Here is an 18,699-nt window from a genome sequence, read left to right as displayed (position 1 = left end):
TCATCGTTCAGTCTAGTCAGGTGTTCGGAGTCTGGTCCACGTCCCGGTCGTCGACGATGCTTTAAAGTCGCCCTCGGACCTCAGACACCATGAAGAAGATGCCGAGGAACATTTTCAGTCGCAAGAACCAGTCGCTGTTCGACGCTGGCACCAAAATGAAGGACATGGGTGAGTCTCACTGACACCTCTCGATCACAACACGAACTTTGGACCTGTTTCAGAACTTTACGTGAAAGTTCTTATTGCGGCACACGTTTGAATAATAATAATTTAAAAAAAGTAATTTCTGAATGTAACAAGTCTGATCTGTCACTGGATCAATCTTTGTCTCACCTCTGGAGCAGTGACGTCACAATTGACAGGTTACATTCCTCGCTCATAGTCAATATCGATATTAAATCTTAACGTGTTATAAGTGTCTTTACCTTCGTTATATTGATATCAATAGTTGGAAATATTCATCTTTTCCTGTGGTTTTCACTCCTGCTTTTTCTACTCATTCAATTTTAATTAAAAATTAATTTTCTACAGTGTATTTATATAAGACACAGCATCCACTTTCAATTTTTACAAGTAATGTATTCTAAACACTTACACATATGATAATATGAATTGTTATAATAATTCTAATTATTATACACATATTACGTTATTATAAAACAAACACAAAAGACAATATAAACTGATGTAACATTATTTATACACATTACAATAAATAACGATAGTGAAAAGGATACAGAAATTGTAATTATAAATGTATACAGAATACATTTATTATTCAAGATTTACTCATCCTTCTTTCTTTTATTTTAAATTCAAGGTTAATATCCCAAATTATAAACATATATTTATATAAGACACAGCACTAGGAGCTAAAAATACTTTTTAATTTAATTTGTAGACACAATAAACACGATTTAAGCTTAAAAAATGCAACAATAAGTCATTACATTTTACTGTATGTATTCAATGTACTCACTTTTCTTTTAATTTACTGTGGGACAAGAAATATTAATAAGATGGACAAATTGAAATATGGAAAAAAGAGAATATAATTTCTTTAAAAAAAAAAAAAAAAAGTCCTATTTAAAGTTAAGCTACAGTTACATGTGTCATTGCATTCTTTACATCAATATGAATAATTGAATGTCTTCTTCAATAGTTTCCACTGCTCCCTTCTTTATTTATTTTAGTTTAAATTCAATATATACATATATATTCATCTAAGAAACATCAGCATTAGGAGCAAAAAAACATTTTTTGAGACAAGTATTATATTCTTAATTTCCAGACTGTTATATCAAAGGTCCGGGACATAATCACATTTTATTTAGTCTTATTTTAATGTAAATCGTGCTTATTATAATTGTGTATCACAAAGTAGCTCCAGAATCGAAGCCAAAAAAAAATGAAATGATGATTTACAAACAGTCAATCCTCCACTGTACCAGCAGATTTCACTTTTTTTGGATACAAATGACAGTCATTCTTCTGTTTTACTACTTCTCTGCTTCAATAATAACGTATAAGATACTTTTGAAAGACATTTTTTCGACTTCATTTCAGTTCTTTATGAGGAAAAATATATTTTTAATCCAAAACATAGCCACACTGTACAGCAGTTGGTCTTCAACCCTGACTAGCTGGGACTATATTTAGGTGGTGGAAGTGACGGATGAGTAGATCTGTTTTTTTTTTTATTTATTAGAAGGATAAGGAAGTATGACGAAAACTCGGCGACAGGATGGATAACAAAACTTATTGTTATCAACCTTCTTATCTTTTCTTGACTCTCCCTCGTGTTGTGGGGAAAGCAGGAAACCAGGGCAACTGCTTTGCAAAAGCTGCAACATGAGAAACACCACTATTTAAATCTGGCAGGCGTGTTTTCAGGAAACCTTCATTTGGTTAAACTGGTTTGACGCTGCAGTTCTGCAGCACGATGGCGTCTCTAACTCGAGGACTCACAGAACATAATCATTTTAAAAACGCCACAAAGCTTCGGCTCTTCTGTCTTCAGCTCAGAGCGAGTGGTTGAAAGAACTCGCAGACAATGTGACTCCATCTATCGTCAGACACTTATTCACATGTTGACAGGAGAATTTGTAGAAGAAACATGGATTCTTAATGACTTTGTCTGATCAATTCCTCGACACATTTTGATAAACGACCCTCGTGGGGAACATTCTGTTCTGGAAGACGCCTCGAGGAAACTATTCTATTGATGTTCAACCACTTTAAAATGAAGCAAAAACACATTTAAATAACACTAAGTTGCTATGTTTTGTTGACTTTCCAAACTTATAATTAGTGTTTCTTCTACTAGTTTATATTTGTCTCAATATATTTATTACTGCTAATGTTCTTTGCTGGTTGTACCGATGTTTATTTTCCACCAACACCGAAAGACTAGTATAAAATATGTCCTCCACACCTTAATAATATGATCTTGTGTTTCTCAGATAACGTGGAGGTGATTCTGGGTCCTGCACCCACCTTGGAGTCGGGTACCGCCAGCGTCAGAGCTCGGCCAACAGTCAAACATCACTCTGTAAGTATGTCAGTGCGGCGTGTTCTTATCTGAGTATTAGTCTATTAGTCAGCTGCCCAGGTGTGACTGCCAGGTGAGTCATCGCCGATGAATTCAACAACCAAACAAACTGGACTCTTAGGTCTCCAGAATATTTTATTACTCGTATAAAAAGGAATGTATCGCAAAATATTCAGCTCTAAGGTTGTCACAGATGGAGGATGTTTGTCTTTTGTCATGTTTGCAAGACTCTCTTTTTTTTTTAGCATCTCTGTGACTCTTCTCGGGGAGACTAACACATTTAAGTGCATTTCTATTACAAATTCAGGTGTGATACCAGGTCTCTGTATTTGCTAGCAGTGTTACTAGCAAAGTAAACATAAAGGACTGTAGCTAGGATCATAGGAAATTTATGATACACGTCAAAATTGTGACTATTTTTTCAACGATACCGTATCAATATCCACTAGCATTATATCAATTTTAACTGATGTTAAGCATGGAACAGTATTGTGTGTTGACTATGATAGTTTTCCTGCAACTAAATTATCCAAAATAAACCCAATTTTATGTGGTTTCCTAAGTATCACAATATATTGAATTATATCGTATCATTGCCTCTGTATCGTGATACGTAACTTATTGCCATATTCGTGCCAATACACACCCTAGAAGCTAGCACATAAAGGATTTTAGCTAGCAAAGTTACCGGAAAATACTATAGCTAGCCAAGTAAACAGAAAGTACTGTATCTCGCAATGTAAACAGAAATAATGTAGTTAGCATTGTAAACGGAAAGTACTGTAGCTAGCAATGTAAACAGAAAGTACTTTAACTAGCAATGTAAAGAAAGGACTGTAGCTAGCAATGTAAACAGAAAGTACTATAGCTTACAAAGTAAACATAAAGTACCGTATCTAACAAAGTAAACATAAAGTACTGTAGCTAGCAAAGTTGTCAGGAAGCACTGTTGCCAGCAAAGTAAACAGGAAAGACTTAAGCTAGCAAATTAAACATAACAACAGTAGCTGGAAAAGTAAACATAAAGTGTAACTGTAACTAGCTTACTAAAGGTAAACATCTGTAGCTATCAAAGTAAGATTATAGCTATGCTTTAACGCAAAAGTGATAGTTTTGTTCTTTACTGCATTCAAATGTATGTCAAATACTGTTTATATTGTACTCACCAGAGCCACCGTTTATTTATTTCTATAAATACTTTCAAATACGCTGACGTGCATTTCCTCAATTTTCCTTCCACCTTTTATTTACAGACATCCTGATATGATAAGGGTTGTATAAATATATATTTCAAATAGATTGGAACCATTGCTCGGTTGTCACCGCCTCACCATCAACACAACTTATCTCATAACTGATAACAACATTGTTAAGCAACTGTAACGTCATCGAGTTACGCTACGTAAGAATCCTGGTGAAACGTCCGACGCGAACATGTCACACATGTCGCTGGATCGTTGTTGCTAATCTTTTGCCACTTGAAAGAATCCATTTAAGAAACACAAATACACGCATCACGACACATAGTTGGTACTTAACAGGAGAGTCTCAAATATAACACAACCATATAGATGGCAACATCTTGATGAAGGTCTAACGTGCTTCATTGATGCATCAGTCGCTGTGACAAGATGCGTTTATTGAGAAGCATCCGGTGTTAGTCGCACACTCGTAACTAACCATCGTCATGGCTATAAACACACGGATCATCTTCTGCTTCGGTTCACACACACCTCATTATTTGGGAGTGTTCAGTGAATGTCTGTGGCATGTCGGGAGTGGCACATCAACAGAATTGACTCACCCTCACTTGCGGTGCGGCGTCATTTCAGCAGCACGAAGAAGGAAAAAGTGACAATCATTTGCCCGACTGTAGCCGTGAGAGGGAAACAACCTTTAATCATGTGGTGAACAGGCACAAGAGTCACTTCCAAAAGGGAATCCTGACTTAATGTTTTCTGGTTTAGTTTTCAGCTCGACAAGAAGCGGCAACGCTAGATTAGTGAATTTGTATTGTGTCAACACTGGCTGTTTGCTCGGCGTGACGTTCAGACTCAGACGGGAACAACAAAGTGTTTCTCAGACACACAAATATTTAAAAAAAAGGAAAAAAAAAAGGCGACAGAACCTCAGGGCCACATTCTGATGAATAGAAGGTGGTTCCTCTGATTCACGATGTTCTCCTCATGAGTCGCATGAGTCAAGCGCGTGGATTGTGGAACGCTTGCATTTTTAATTGAGGACAAGATCAGATGAGATACTGTTCGACTGTAGACTCTTAAAACAAGGGAAGCGATACAAGTATTTGTACTTTTGCAGGGAACATTAAGCTGCACTCTGGAACTGGTTGGTTCACTCTTGAATACTTCTCGAACTCTCGACTATAATTGCTGCCTAAATGTTTCTTTAATGGAGTCCTGATGCTGATGTTTTTTTTTTCCTTCTCGGCCACAGTCCACGAACGACAGTTTCCAAGGGTTCGCCGTCCCGACTCCCACCGTCCCCGTCCTCCCATCCCTCAACGGTGTGAAGACCAACGGGTCAGGTGAGCTACCTACCATCTCTCAAGAGCTACGTGGCCAAAAAACTGGGCCACTGTTGTTGACACGGTCGAGCACCCCGAACATCCCGAGTCAGATAAAGACAACGTGAAGCAGGTAAATGTTTATCCAGTCAGTTGCTCAATCCGCCAGCAATGAATGGACTCTAAAGGACTCGCGAGCATGTTCACAAACAGGGAGTGCTCGCTTTCATGGGAGCAAATATCATTCCACCGGTGTTTGTATTCCTTCCTATATTCATATCCATTTACTCATTTACAGTAAGACTCTCTAATGGGCGACTTGAAGTCACCTGGAATTTTACCAACACAGACATTGTGTAAACATTTAAAGCAAACAAATAAAGGTAAATGTTCTTGAAGGTGGGTAGATGCTGTGAACAAGCTTCTTATCTAATTCCAAGAACAATCCATACACATCTGAGGCTGCATAGTATCTATGCTAACTTAATGGGTCATAGAGACAGGACAAAGGGAATTGGAGTTTGATTGACAGTTTTGTGTTAGAGCGTTTCCTTGGCTCGCCGAGGTGTCCCCGCCTTTGGCTGCCACCCCGGCTCACGTTGCACCAAACCCCTTTGGCCCCCTCTCACAGGTGGTAAGCCCATGGGAAGGGGGTGCCACGTTTCCTATTCAGGCTGTGCCCGACCAAGCCTCTTGGGTGTAAGCCCGGCCACCAGGTGCCCACAAATCGAGCCCCGCCCCCGGGCCTGGCTTCAATAGGAGGACCTGGTGACCTGTGTCGGGGAAATTGAAACTTAACTCCATTGATACTTTTCATCATAAGGGGTTTAGGAGCTAGTCTATCTTACCTTGGGTGACCCTACCAGGGCCATGAAGCCCCTAACAACATAGCTCCAGGGTTAATTGGATTAAGGTGGTAGCTCAAGGAGGTCAAGATCACAAGTTCACGTAATCTGGGACGGGCACGGAGTAGAATTGCTGCTACTCCACGTTGAGAGGAGTGGGTTGTGGCATCGGATTATGACGCCCCCAGGAAGCCTCCCTGGTAAGGTGGTCAGGGCTAGCCCCACCGGTAAGTCCCAGGAGGTAGACCCATGACTCGCTGGGGAGACTATGTCTTTCAGCTGGTCTGGGTTTTAAGATATATAATTAAAATAAAATGTTCCAGGAAAAAAAGGGCTGCCTTTAAGTATGTTGAACAAACAGGAACATTTGCTTTGATGCGAGTACTTATCGCTTCGTAGGTTAACTTGAAAGAATTTAGTTAATTTCACCTTCATTTTTAACTTATATTAGTTAGTATAATTAAATGAATTAACATTTTTAGTTTTCGTATCCTCTCATTTAATTGAAACATAGCACACCAGTGACCCTTTCTTTAAGTTCATGTTTTGTTTTAACAGTGTCAATTTGAATTAAGGTAGTTTAACTCAAATTAAAAGGGATTTTCGTCCCGACTGACACGTCCTCACTAATGATAACATTGACTTTTAATAATTGGTAAAGTGAACGAGAACGATAACCTTAGGGGAGACTAATCCTGAGAGAAAAACAGATAAACGTGTGTAGGTTTAACACACCTCTTGCCAAATTGTGCGGTTGTGACCTTTGTACCCAATTTGAATTGAAGTCAAATAGCGTGGTTTTTCCTCCAGATCATTAACTTAGCGACAGGTTAAATAGTTACCCACCTAAAATCCCATCGCCACCATCGGGTTTTAACAAATATCGATGATAATGTTGACATAAAGTCCTTTTTATTAAGGGTTTTAATATAAATTGCACAATGAAGAGAAATTAAAGAAGATTCTCCCATGTTAACTTTCACAGCTGTTGGTGAGAGGATGTCCAATGGATCCAGTATTTTTAACTTCGATGAGGATGAAATCTTCGTCCCTCCTCCTCCCACCGGGGCTGCTCCTCCGCCTCCTGGGTCCTTCATCCTCCCGCCACCAGACTTCCTGGGTGAGCTGAGTAGCGCAGACATGGCGGCTCTTCAGGCGTCCTCGGTCTCCGCTCCCGCATTCAACCCTCTGGCGCCATCGCTGGGGGAGGACCTGTCCCACCTAAAACCCCCGCCGATGGCCCCGCCGAAGCCCCCGTCCACCTGCTCCACCGGCTCCAGCGCTTCCCTTCCAAGAGTTTCCCCATTACCGGCCGTGGTCCCCCAGGCTCCCAGGTTCGCCCCACCGCAGCCCCCCAACAAGAACATCAAGACTCCGCCCCCAAAGCCCACTAGAAATTCCTCAGTGATGAACATCGACCTCCCACCCGAGACCCCTGCACCACCGCCACCCATGCATACGCCCACCCAGTCCACGTTTAATCCCCAAAACACGGCAAAGGTTTTCGATGTACCCAAGATTTCGGTTCTCGGGGGACTGGACAGTCATGCAGCAAAACCAAAGCCGCGGTTACTCCTGGAGGACTCTGGCTCACCGAGTTCTCCCACGCTGGTCCAGGTGGATGGAAAACCCCCCAGTGTGTCTTCCCCAGCAAAGACGGTTCCGTACGAAGGAAAGGATTTGAAGGAGATGCCTCCCCCGCCCGCCCACGCTCCCCCTCCTGATCCCGTCAAAGAGCCAAGAAAAGTGTCCACACCCCCAGAGATAAGCAGACCTCACCAGAGGAGAGAGATAAGTTCTGCGAACCTTTTAAACGTAAACAAAAGCCATTCAACACCCGGCAGTGACTCCGCCATCCCAGGCATCAAGTACAGTCCCATACTAGATAAAAAACTGCGTGAGCTGAGGTCCACGGAGACACACGGGTCCAAGGAGGGCGGCGTTGCGTCTCCCCTGGCTCTGCTGAAGGCTGCCAAAGACCGAGAGAAACACAGATCATCTCATTCTCATGAGAACGACTTCAAAGCCAGCATCCACCCCTCAGACCCAAGTACCAATAGATTATCGATCACCCCGAGATCAAGCTCATCTTCTTCACTCACTTCTCTAGACACAACTCAGTCAGCCAGCGATGCCGAGAGTAGACTTCCGAGTGAGATTTTAAGTAAAATCTCCAGCCCCCCACAGGTCAGAGATCAGGCTCCGGGAGCCAACAACCCAGTTGTTACACCGTCACGTCCACACCACGAGGTCACCAAGAATCATGTTATTGAGCAAAGTCGTTTGGAGTCTCAACCCTCACTGCCTGAGATGAATAAAGACGTCCACATGCCGCTGCTTCCGCCCCCGCCAGAGTTTGACGATTTCGAAGATTTAATGGCGGCCCCTCCTTCTGTCCGACCGCCAGACCCCCCTATTAAAAAGGTACCAACACCAGTTGTTCGCTCGACACCGATCCCTCAAGCTCCATCGCTTCCAAACATAACCCCCCCTGTGCCCCCAAAACTACCATCGAATTTGACGCAGACCAGGCCGAAGCAACAGGCGCCGACTAAAACACCACTGGTCCCGAACAAGTTGCCAGCGACTCTGTCGCCCAGTCAGGCCACGCTCTTGAGCATCTTACAGAAGAAGATGCTGGAAATGGACACAAAGATGACCCCCATGAAGGAGCCGGACGACTCGGATGAATGGGGGAACCCTTTGTCCGACGAGGTCGACAAAATCCCAGTCGTGTCTCGGGTAGCGCAGCCGAGTAAGAGCTATCTTCGAGCGGCGACTATGGACATGGGAGAGCTGGAGGGTAAAATGGCCAGGAAGAGTCAAGAGTCCACACCCAAGAAGACGTCCAGGTAGGACTGAAAACGCAAAAAAACAAAATTAAACGTTTACTAAAATATCTTTTTTCATTTCAGCAAATCCCAGTCCAGTACGCAACAGTTCGGGATGACGTTTACAGTGCGGCCGGGAACAAAGCAGCCAATTACGCTGGTCAGGAAAGGAGACCCTTAATGCTTCGGGAATACATAACACATCAGAACAAATCATACTTCATTTACTTGTCAAATATGACACTAGTCACAGTGACTTCGGGAACCACCGAGGGAGGATGCATGACCCAAATGGACTGATGTCCACGTACTTCCTTATTCCGATAAGGCCCAGTTGTTCTCAGTAAACGGATTAGATAAATTAAATTGTTTAAACTTTGTAAAGTTCACAGAAATAAGGAGGTGGAATCGAGTGCTGTGTCTCAAATCGCATACTACTCTTAGTATACTAGAAGTTAGTATGCATCAGGATAGTGTACGTACTAACACGCAAATTCTCCACAGATAGTATGTCTCAAATCAAACACTGCTACTACACACTAACAGGAATTGAGGTGACAGCTTCTTCTTCTACTTCTATTTAACGATGATTTCAACCAGCTGTTTGAAAGCTATCGACACCTGCTGGCAGCACGTTTTGCAAGTTTGGAAAAAGAAATAAATAAAAAATATGAGAATCAAAATATTCGCGAGATACTTAAGCTGGTATCAGCAGCGAAGACGTGTCATCCTTCTACTGCTGCTTAGTACGCCAATTTAGTGTGCATGGCGCACTAAATTTCGCATACTTAGAATTGAGACGAACTTACGCACTAAAAATACTAACTTTGAGTTGAGCGATTTGAGACACAGCATAGTTTTATTAGCTGATGCTAGCTAGCGCCGATTTGCTAGTTTTTAATTTTTCAACTAATTTATTCACTAATCTTAGGGGTAGTGACAAAAATGAGCATTGGATCAAAGCATTGAGGCAGAAATCTTTTTTTTTTCGTCATTGAACTTCTAATAAAAGGCAATAGAAACTTGCTAGTGCTAGCTAGCATCAGCTAACAAGCACCAAGCTAGCTAAGCGACGCAGTTTTCAACCTCAATATTTCTCGATTAATCATATTTATGATCAAGCATTTGAAGTCAATGCTTGATCAGAAATGAGGAAGTGTTTGCATTAAGGCGATTACATCTAAAACTAAAACCTAGAACAAACCAACATGGCTGTTAACCAGGAAGTGTCCTGACAAAGTATTAGGATTGTTGTTTTTTTTTAAACTCACTTTGAGTCCATTTTATCGACATCAACAGGGACGTTTGTGCTTTTTGTTTGTGTACGATGAAGGTTGTTTCTAATCATAGCATTTAACCGGCTTTACTCACGGTGCCAATTCTGTCGCTGTAAACTGAAATTAAATGGCGTCCCTTCTCACATCACTGTTACAGGTTCATTCTCTAGCTCTATTTAAACAAAACTTGATCGTTCTCATATTTATTAATTATTGTGTTTTGTCGTCACTTTAACTCTCCACGATGTAAATAACGGTTTGTACATTTTACTGCTGTTTCGGTTCAACAGAAAGTCCAGATATTTAACAAGCTTTTGCCTCGTAATGAAAAAAAAAACGAAACATGATTGTTTTTACTAAGAAAGTGGTTCTTTTTTCTGCTTCTGTTGTGTTTGGAAAATGTAAGACATTGATCTGAAAATAAAAAAAAAGTTTGAAATCTCCATGTCACAAAAAGAGTCTTGCATACGACGAACTTTATTGTAAATAAAATGCTACATGACGTGAGGAGAGTTTCCACAGTGCTGTAGACTGAACTCGGGAGCAGAGAGGAATCTATTGTGCAACAGTCGAGTGTTGATTGACGGCGCCGGACTTTGATCAAGCGGAGCCGCCGGCCCCTGGATCGACGGCGTGGTGAAGCACCAGGTGATCCCAGCCCACCGTGGTCACAGTGTTGGACCCGCCCTGCAGCCAACACACGCCCCTCACGAAGTCCCTGTGTCGCTGATCCTTGTGTCTGCAACACACATACCGATCAATATCCTGCGCGATCGATCGATATTTGAAAGATGATGGACTCACATTTCTTTGAGGTCGGAGTTCATGACGGACACGGAACAGTCGTCGCTGATGGAGGCCAGCAGGGGGGAACTTTAGGGGGAGAGTTAGAGTTAAATAAAAGGCTGTTAATGGAGATAAAAGTTGTTTTAAAGGCAGTCACCTGTGTGTGGAGAAGGCCAGAGCGTTGACCCTGCGACTGTGGACGTTCTCCACTTTTGCCGGCTCAGTTCCCTGCAAATCTTTCACTGTCACTCTGCCGAGCTCATCGCCTGAGGAGAACATGGGACATAGTTAGTGTTTATTTCAGGCATGATAGTCCATTTGTGACATTTGAATGCACATTTAAAGAGCTTTGTCTCAGTCAAAGAATGTTTAATTGTAACTAGCATGATAGACGCATATCAGTACCATTAGAATATTTAATGAGTCATTTATTTTTAAATACATTATAGAATTATTTTATTTAATAATTAGTATATTAAAAAAAGTTATTTAAAAAAAGTCTGTTGGAAAATTGGAATATTTTCAAAATGAATGCATTTCTTCCTTTGTCTTTAATTATCGTTATATTTTACTTTTTACAAATAGTATGATTAATTCCAATAATTAAAAACAATAATAAAAATTCAATATTTTCTATTCATTACATTTTTAATTCAATAAAAAACACCAGACAATACAGAGGCTGTGGAATCAGCCATGATGAATCCACGTGGCGGCGCTTCTACGTCGTCACATGATCGTCTGCGCATCGTGTGATTGGCTGAACATTTGATCAAGTAGCTCTGTACTCTTTTGGTATCGTCTGGTGACTTTATTATACCAACTTTTTATACTGAATTAAAAATGTTCCTAATTTAAAAATATGGAATTTAGGGAATGTATTTTTGAATGAATGGAATCAGAACACTACATGTAAAAATCGGCATTCATTTTGAAAACATTTAAAAAAGATATAGATACAATTATTTTTATAAACCCCATTTTGTTTTCCACAGAGCTTTTTTGGCTTTTTTTTAACACACAATCCTGGCCCCTCAGGCCCGCCACCTACTGGACAACAACCCGCAACTACAATATACTCAATTAAATGATTATTAATAAAATAGAAAATTTATAAACAATGTTTCAATCAAAAAAATGATAGATTTGAAATATTAAATTAAATTATTTATTATTCCTGTGGCACTGATACACTTCAGTAGAACTTCTAAGGACAGAATAAGAGCGACAGGAAAGAGACAAAGAGGGGAATAAAAAAAAAATTGTGTGATATTTAATATCCTGTTTTCATGAAGCCAGATAACGTTATTTTTAGTTTTAACAGTTTCAAAAATGCTCTTTACAAGAACTTCGTCGTCAACCAAAGGCGTCAAATACAAGGGAGTTAAGTCAGGCTATCATTTCTATTTTTAAACAAAATGTTGGTAGAATACTGTCAACATTTCTATATTGAATTTGAAATTAAAAACGAATCAATTTAGAGAATGCATTTTTATTTTTTTTAAATTAAAAATATAAAACTATGTGCAAGAGAAATTCATCAATTTAGAAAATATTAATTTTAAATTTAATTTTAAATAAAAACAAATGAGATGGATTGACTTCATTATTTCCCTCAGTTAAATTAAACCAGTTTCAATGTCTACATTGTTTAATCTCAGATATGAAACATGGGATTTTCAATGTCAACAACTACAGAGATTTCTGAAGAACCGTCATTGAAACTGTCATTGAAAGCATTAAAGGAATTTGATGGGAGTGTTTGGTGAAAGAAGACAAACAGGAAGATCATCAAGAGGGACTACAAGAAGAAAGTTGTCGCAACCAGAATCATACTTCCTGTAAAGAAAGTTCGACCCACAGACTCAAGCGAAAAGATTCTGGCCCCCTGTTTGATTGAGCTTGTCAATCAAGCGCATTCTTACCGAAAGCGACGGTGCTTCTGTGGTGAGGGTGCCAGGCTGCGGTGGTGCTGAAGGAGATCGGAGATTCTAAATCTGAAGGAGATCAAGTGTCAGTCACTGTCAAACTTCGGCTCCATTCTTCCTTCAGGTCAAAGGCTGCTCACCTATCTTTGAGGCGGGTTTGCTCGGCTTCCTTCGGTCCCACATCAACACGCGACCGTCCTGCACAACACGTTTGTTCCTTTAAACCAAAACTCTTTTGACGCTAGAAACATTCAAAACGACATTACCTGACCACAGGAGATGAAGAGAGACTCGTCTGTGGGACTGCAGGCCACACAAGTGACCGTCTGTGTGTGAGCTGAAAGAGTTGATCATGATCATCAGTTATCAATGAAAACTTGTTAATTAACAATATATCAAATTTAAAAGGTAAAAATAGATATGAATGTTTCCTACCGTGGTATGTGTTGACGACAGACTCTTGACCAAGATCCCAGATCTTAATTCTAAAGAGAGAAACTCAATTTAAGAGACACAAACACACACCTGTCTATAGATAAACACCTTGATAGATACAACATATTTTTCTTGAATGTTAAAAATCGCTACCATGCACATATTCCAAAAATTTGTTAAATGATGTTAAAAGGAATTAAATTAAGATCAATATTAGACAATTTAAAATTAATGAATGCGTTGCATGCATCAGATATTAACGTGAATAATAATTATATCACATAATAAATAATAAATAAAGTAGATCAAGACGTTACAGTGCGGACGCACCTAAAGAATGTTGGTGAACCTCGGAGGTCGGTTAAGGTTTGGCGTCAAACTTTCACATTCATTTTTATGTGTTGAGCTTCAATCTCGGGGATTAAGCCTCCAGGGTTTCCTCATAACGACGCGCTGAGGTATCGTTTCCTCGTCCGACTTTTTATGACTGATGCGTTTATTGTCTGCGTGACTCAACTAGCTCGCGTTTCCTTGAGAGACGGCTTCAATCATTCTCTGTGTTAATATATCCGTGTTAATTATCTGGTTAATTTAAAGCCTGACGTTAGATTTTTCATGTCCCTGTTCTTACTTATTTGTTGAGTTTCAGTTGTTTGAATCATCTAATCCAGTGGTCCCCAAAGTCTGCGGGGGTCGCGAAATGATTTCCATAAATCAAATAAATTAGGAAAAAATAAAATACAGAAAGAAATCAGCCATAATTATTAAAAATATGAAACATGGTAATGCATAAATTCAAGACTATAGAGAGCACTTGGGTTAAATCGAGCGCATACTGGTAACAGTACTGGTAAAACAAATACCGGTATCCGTAGCGTAATGAGAATATAGTGTAAATCTGGTCGTGAATGAGGCAGAGCGTAAAGTGTGAGTGAGAGTGAGACTAAGAGTGAGAGAGAGAGGCGCCGGGTGCGAGTTTATGAATGAACGGGCGAGCGATAGAAAGAGCGTCCATGAGAAGCAGATGAGTTTACAGTTGCTTGTGACAGTAAATGTACAATGTGATTACAGTGTCGGAAAATAAAGATTATATTAGATATAAACCACATCATAGTCAGCCAGCAAATCAACGGTCAGCCTGGCATGGAGGACGAACTGGTTGAGCCGTCATGTGACCGCACTTTAAAAACATTTGGCTCCACATACCTGTAGGAAAATACTTTTTCTGCACTGAACATATATTGAAAATGAATACAGATCGCGTCTGAATGGATGATCTCTGTGTGGCCGTCTCCACAATTAAACCACGAATGGACTCGCTGTGTTCTGCACATCCATCTCACGAGATGAGATTAGAAAAGAAATAGTTGCCAAAAGGTTCATTTGCGCAGCAACAATGTAAATATGTTTACTTTCGTGGATATTACCGTATTTTCCGGACTATTAGTCGCCCCGGAGTACAAGTCGCACCAGCCGTAAAATGCATAATAAAGAAGGAAAAAACATATACAAGTCGCACTGGAGTATAAATCGCATTTTGGGGGGAAATTTATTTGATAAAATCCAACACCAAGAACAGACATCATCTTGAAAGGCCATTTAAAATAAAAATGGAATAGAGGCAACAACAGGCTGAATAATTGTATGTTACACAATACAACTGAGAACGTGCCTGGTATGTAAACATAACATATTAAGAGTTATTCAGATAACTATAGCATAAATAACATGCCAAGAAGTTTACCAAACCATCCGTGTAACTCCAAATAACTAAAATACAATAAAAGCTTCATCCTCAGTGTCACTTTTAAACAACTCCGCTAACTCGGGATGTAGAACTCCTCTTCTACGTCGAAATGATCAACACAGGCCTAGAGCGCCCTCTTGCAGTTTATGTGAAAATAACATGTGAAATGATATACCGGTAATAATGTGTTAATAATTTCACACATAAGTCGCTCCAGAGTACAAGTCACACCCCCGGCCAAACTATGAAAAAAAACTGCGACTTATAGTCCGGAAAATACGGTACACTGAATGAGATGTTCTTCTTCTTTTTCTGTTCAAAGTTGAGTTTGCACGTGACAGCAATAATGTGCACTCATGTTTGACATTATTTTGACTGAGGCATTCTGCTTTTAAATAACAAATCATTTCTAAATGCAATCCATTGCTCAGCCTTATTCTGAAGTTATTACTTTATAAAGTTCTCATCTGTCTGAAATATCAGCGAACGAGAGGTTATGAGGGTGAAGCCCATTATTAAATTATATCATTGGGACCATGTGAGTGAATCGGGATAGTTTTCACATTAGTTGCACTTAAACAACGTACTTTTGGAGAAAAGAAGGTGTATCTTTCTGTTCTTTAATTTGATGAGAAACATGTTAGTAGAGCGGAGTCAAGTCTCACCTGCAGTCCATGCTCCCGGTCACGGCTCCGGTGCCTCCAGCGACGGGACTGACCGTCGTGACCAGGTTATCGTGCTCATGCTTGGTGAAGCGGTTCACCAGGAGGCTCTCGTCTTCAGAAAGCTCCCACAGCTCCAGAGCGCCTGTGAAACAACCTTCTTAAGATCATCCTGAAAAAAACCCAAAAACACACAAGCGACGACGTCCTCTCTTACCCGAGTCCGACGCCACAAGAACCCCCTTTTCGGAAACCCACTTGACGTCCGCCACGCCGGCCTCCATCTGCACGCCGGCTTTGCAGAACTCCTCGCCGGGGGCTTTCTCTGGGTTGCTGTAGATCCATACTGACCCCTGCCAGTTCCTGCCCATCAGGCTGGAGGCACCGAGCAGCAAGGAGCCATCTATGGGGGGAACACAGGACTTTAGAGGATGACAACAACACACAGCCCAGTAGCTTCTGATCAAACCAGGTGTTTTTATTCATGTGCACATCAGGGTTAAATATTTACATTTATTAAAACTGTATATACTGTATGCATAAGAAGCAGCATCACCACCACGTGTTTACAGTTGAGCTCACCTGCACGATACTGAGCTGCACACAACTGCTTCTCCATGGATGCAGGAGCGTTAGGAGGAACATTCCAGCGGTTTTCCTTTATCATGGTTGACTCGCCACAAGTGTGCGCTACAGTGACCGGAAGAAGGAATTTCCGCGGGTAAAACTGTGCAGACTAGAGTCACAGATGTAACGGAAACAACGAGCAAAAGTCCTGAGACTTTCTTTTTTCAGTTGAAACCGTTTTAACACCAGTGTGAACAAGTCACAGTGTTGATGCTCGGAACTGAATGAGTAAATGTGCGGCGTCACATGGGCAAGATGCACTTCCTGCTTCGTTCTTCTTCTCGCACTTTAGATGAACGGCAGCGCCTCCGTCTGGACATTTTAAAAACATACTAAGTATGTATAATAATAATAATAATAATAATAATAATAATAATAATAATAATAATAATAATAAAAGTAATAATAATCCATATAGCACCTTTATGACATACACTACTAACAAGATGCTTTACATAAAAGCAGAGAGAAAAAAACAGTGATTCGGTTAAAAATGACACAATACATTTAGGTTAGGTTAGGTAGAACTTTATTGATCCCTCAGGAGGTCTCCTTCGGGAAATTGTTTTTTTTTCCAATTAGACACAGCAATACAGCAGTTATTTATAAAAATAAGAACAAGAACAAAGAGAAATAAAGAGATAGAACAAGATGATACAATCTAAGTCTAAAGATAAAGAACATCTTTAGACTTAGATTGAACAACACAATTAATCTAAAATATGATGGAATAAAAGATAGGTTTGGTAAAACTTCTTTCTTTTCAGAATCAGATCTAAATATTAAAGACAAACTAAATACATTTCCTGCCACAGTGTCGACTTCAACTATTGTTTTAATATCATAAAACATATTGATTCTTGTCTTTATGATCCTTGTCTGATATGATGAAAAATATTTAAATTAAATTAAATCATGAAAGTCGGTTGGTTCTACAGGTGTGGACCGCAATCATTATAATTGTAGAAATGTGACTAAATTTGTCAAAAGAAGAAGCTACTGTGATTAGACTTTAGACCTTATTTTTATTGTAATTGCACAGAAAAACAAAGCAGTGAATCTGGCAACGAAATTTTGTTGCTGGGCAACCGTTAAAAAAAACACAGCCTAGGGTACTGTACATAAAAAAGTACAAATATCAATATTATTACGTTAAAAATAGTGCAATATAACATAAACAGAATAAAATAAAAAATGTTTTAAATAGTGCATAGAATGAATGTATATAAAAGTATAAATATAAAAATAAATAAGTAAAAAATAGTGCAATATAGTATAAATAGAACAAATTAATAATGTTTTAAATAATGCATTGCTCTAGGTTATATAGAATTTAGCAGTCTGATGGCCAGAGGGAAGAAGCTGTTGCTGAATGTTTCTGTTCTTCAGCGGATACTGCGGAACCTTCTGCCGGACACCAGGAGAGAGAACAGTCCATAGAGGGTGGATTATAAATGGGTCCTCGTGGATTATTACATCATGTGTTCAAACTACTATGACCCATCACCTGCATTTATAGACGTATTTCGGACATTTGAGTCTAACTAGAGTCTGACTACTTCAAGAACTTCTACTACTTCCTTTTTATTTGTGCAGGCTTTTTCTTAATTATCTTGGGGCTGCTATGTTTGTCACTGTGTTGTCTTGACCTTTTAAAGTTTTTTAATATGTATGTATTTTTAACTGTTTATTGTTTTGTTGTTTTAGTGCTTTGTGACCCTGGTCTGAAAACAACGCTTTACAGCGAATAACAAAAAATTCAAGACAACATTTCAGAAGGCAATCCTCATAAATTGTTTCTTTTTATGTCAGGCATAACAATGAAATAAAAACAATAATAATAGTAAATGTGGGAAAAATATATATCCAAGAAACAATGTCAAATGTATACTTTTCTTTGAATATAACATGATTGCCAATCATAACACGTTAAAATGGTGTATTAAAAATGTTAGCTAATTCAAAAAATTGTCATTGCCTAACGAATACATGTTTTATTGTAATCTAAAATCCTAATAGAAATACCAAACAATTACATTCAATGATATAAGCATGAGCTGCTTCTGTTCTCCTGGACACTAGTATGCTTTCAAAATGACAATATACTTGCAACAATTGTCAAATAAGAGTCGTATTAATAGTCTGTAAATGTTTTAACCACTTGCAAATAGTTGAATAGTTGGTGGAATTTTCCCAAAAATATTTTCTTAGAAAAAGGCGTATTTGTTAGTTTCCTTAAAGCTTACTGTACGTACCCGGAAATAAAGTCATCATAACAGTGTTCGTTTCCGATTAATGCAATAAATACGTTTCATTTTATTTGTCTAGTGATCATAAATATATAGAAACTGGTGTCATTTTACTCACTCTATCCATAAACTTGACCAATAATTACATTTTCTATCAATAGCGTCCTTTCCGCGGCCGCTTTATACACAAGCTTTTATTTTGTAAGGTGACGTGCGGAAAACTATGCGTTACCCGGA

The 18,699-nt window shown here is 39.5% G+C and overlaps 2 protein-coding genes across 2 annotated transcripts; one reads left to right on the top strand and one right to left on the bottom strand.

The window, feature by feature from the left end:
* LOC148070212 (uncharacterized) lies at positions 1 to 10,470 on the top strand. The gene is made up of 5 exons (XM_087801775.1): positions 1 to 168; positions 2,463 to 2,551; positions 5,006 to 5,096; positions 6,906 to 8,772; positions 8,836 to 10,470. Exons 1-5 carry the CDS (start codon positions 90 to 92, stop codon positions 8,930 to 8,932), a joined length of 2,223 nt encoding a protein of 740 aa, XP_087657901.1. The 5' UTR covers positions 1 to 89; the 3' UTR covers positions 8,933 to 10,470.
* Positions 10,471 to 10,475: 5 nt separating this feature from the next.
* wdr77 (WD repeat domain 77) lies at positions 10,476 to 16,459 on the bottom strand. Its single transcript, XM_087801776.1, has 10 exons — positions 16,169 to 16,459; positions 15,804 to 15,989; positions 15,590 to 15,731; positions 13,178 to 13,227; positions 13,009 to 13,079; positions 12,883 to 12,940; positions 12,740 to 12,811; positions 10,972 to 11,080; positions 10,833 to 10,901; positions 10,476 to 10,767 (listed from the first exon to the last, which is right to left on the bottom strand). Exons 1-10 carry the CDS (start codon positions 16,251 to 16,253, stop codon positions 10,629 to 10,631), a joined length of 981 nt encoding a protein of 326 aa, XP_087657902.1. The 5' UTR covers positions 16,254 to 16,459; the 3' UTR covers positions 10,476 to 10,628.
* Between the last annotated feature and the right edge of the window lie 2,240 nt (positions 16,460 to 18,699).

Source organism: Callionymus lyra, chromosome 10 (assembly GCF_982586985.1).
Source record: "Callionymus lyra chromosome 10, fCalLyr1.hap1.1, whole genome shotgun sequence".
In the NCBI taxonomy this organism is placed as follows: Eukaryota; Metazoa; Chordata; class Actinopteri; order Syngnathiformes; family Callionymidae; genus Callionymus; species Callionymus lyra.
The sequence above is the reverse complement of the archived record's forward strand: the minus strand, read 5'-3'. Positions and strand labels throughout refer to the sequence as shown.

Excerpts from the sequence above, each read along its gene's own strand:
- wdr77 (XM_087801776.1), bottom strand. The coding sequence starts at position 16,253 with ATGATAAAGGAAAACCGCTGGAATGTTCCTCCTAACGCTCCTGCATCC. Across the intron at positions 15,990-16,168 it reads TGCAGCTCAGTATCGTGCAG|ATGGCTCCTTGCTGCTCGGT; the intron begins GTGAGCTCAACT and ends TTCCCCCCATAG. Across the intron at positions 13,080-13,177 it reads TGTCGTCAACACATACCACG|CTCACACACAGACGGTCACT; the intron begins GTAGGAAACATT and ends CAACTCTTTCAG.
- LOC148070212 (XM_087801775.1), top strand. The coding sequence starts at position 90 with ATGAAGAAGATGCCGAGGAACATTTTCAGTCGCAAGAACCAGTCGCTG. Across the intron at positions 169-2,462 it reads CACCAAAATGAAGGACATGG|ATAACGTGGAGGTGATTCTG; the intron begins GTGAGTCTCACT and ends TGTGTTTCTCAG. Across the intron at positions 5,097-6,905 it reads TGTGAAGACCAACGGGTCAG|CTGTTGGTGAGAGGATGTCC; the intron begins GTGAGCTACCTA and ends TAACTTTCACAG.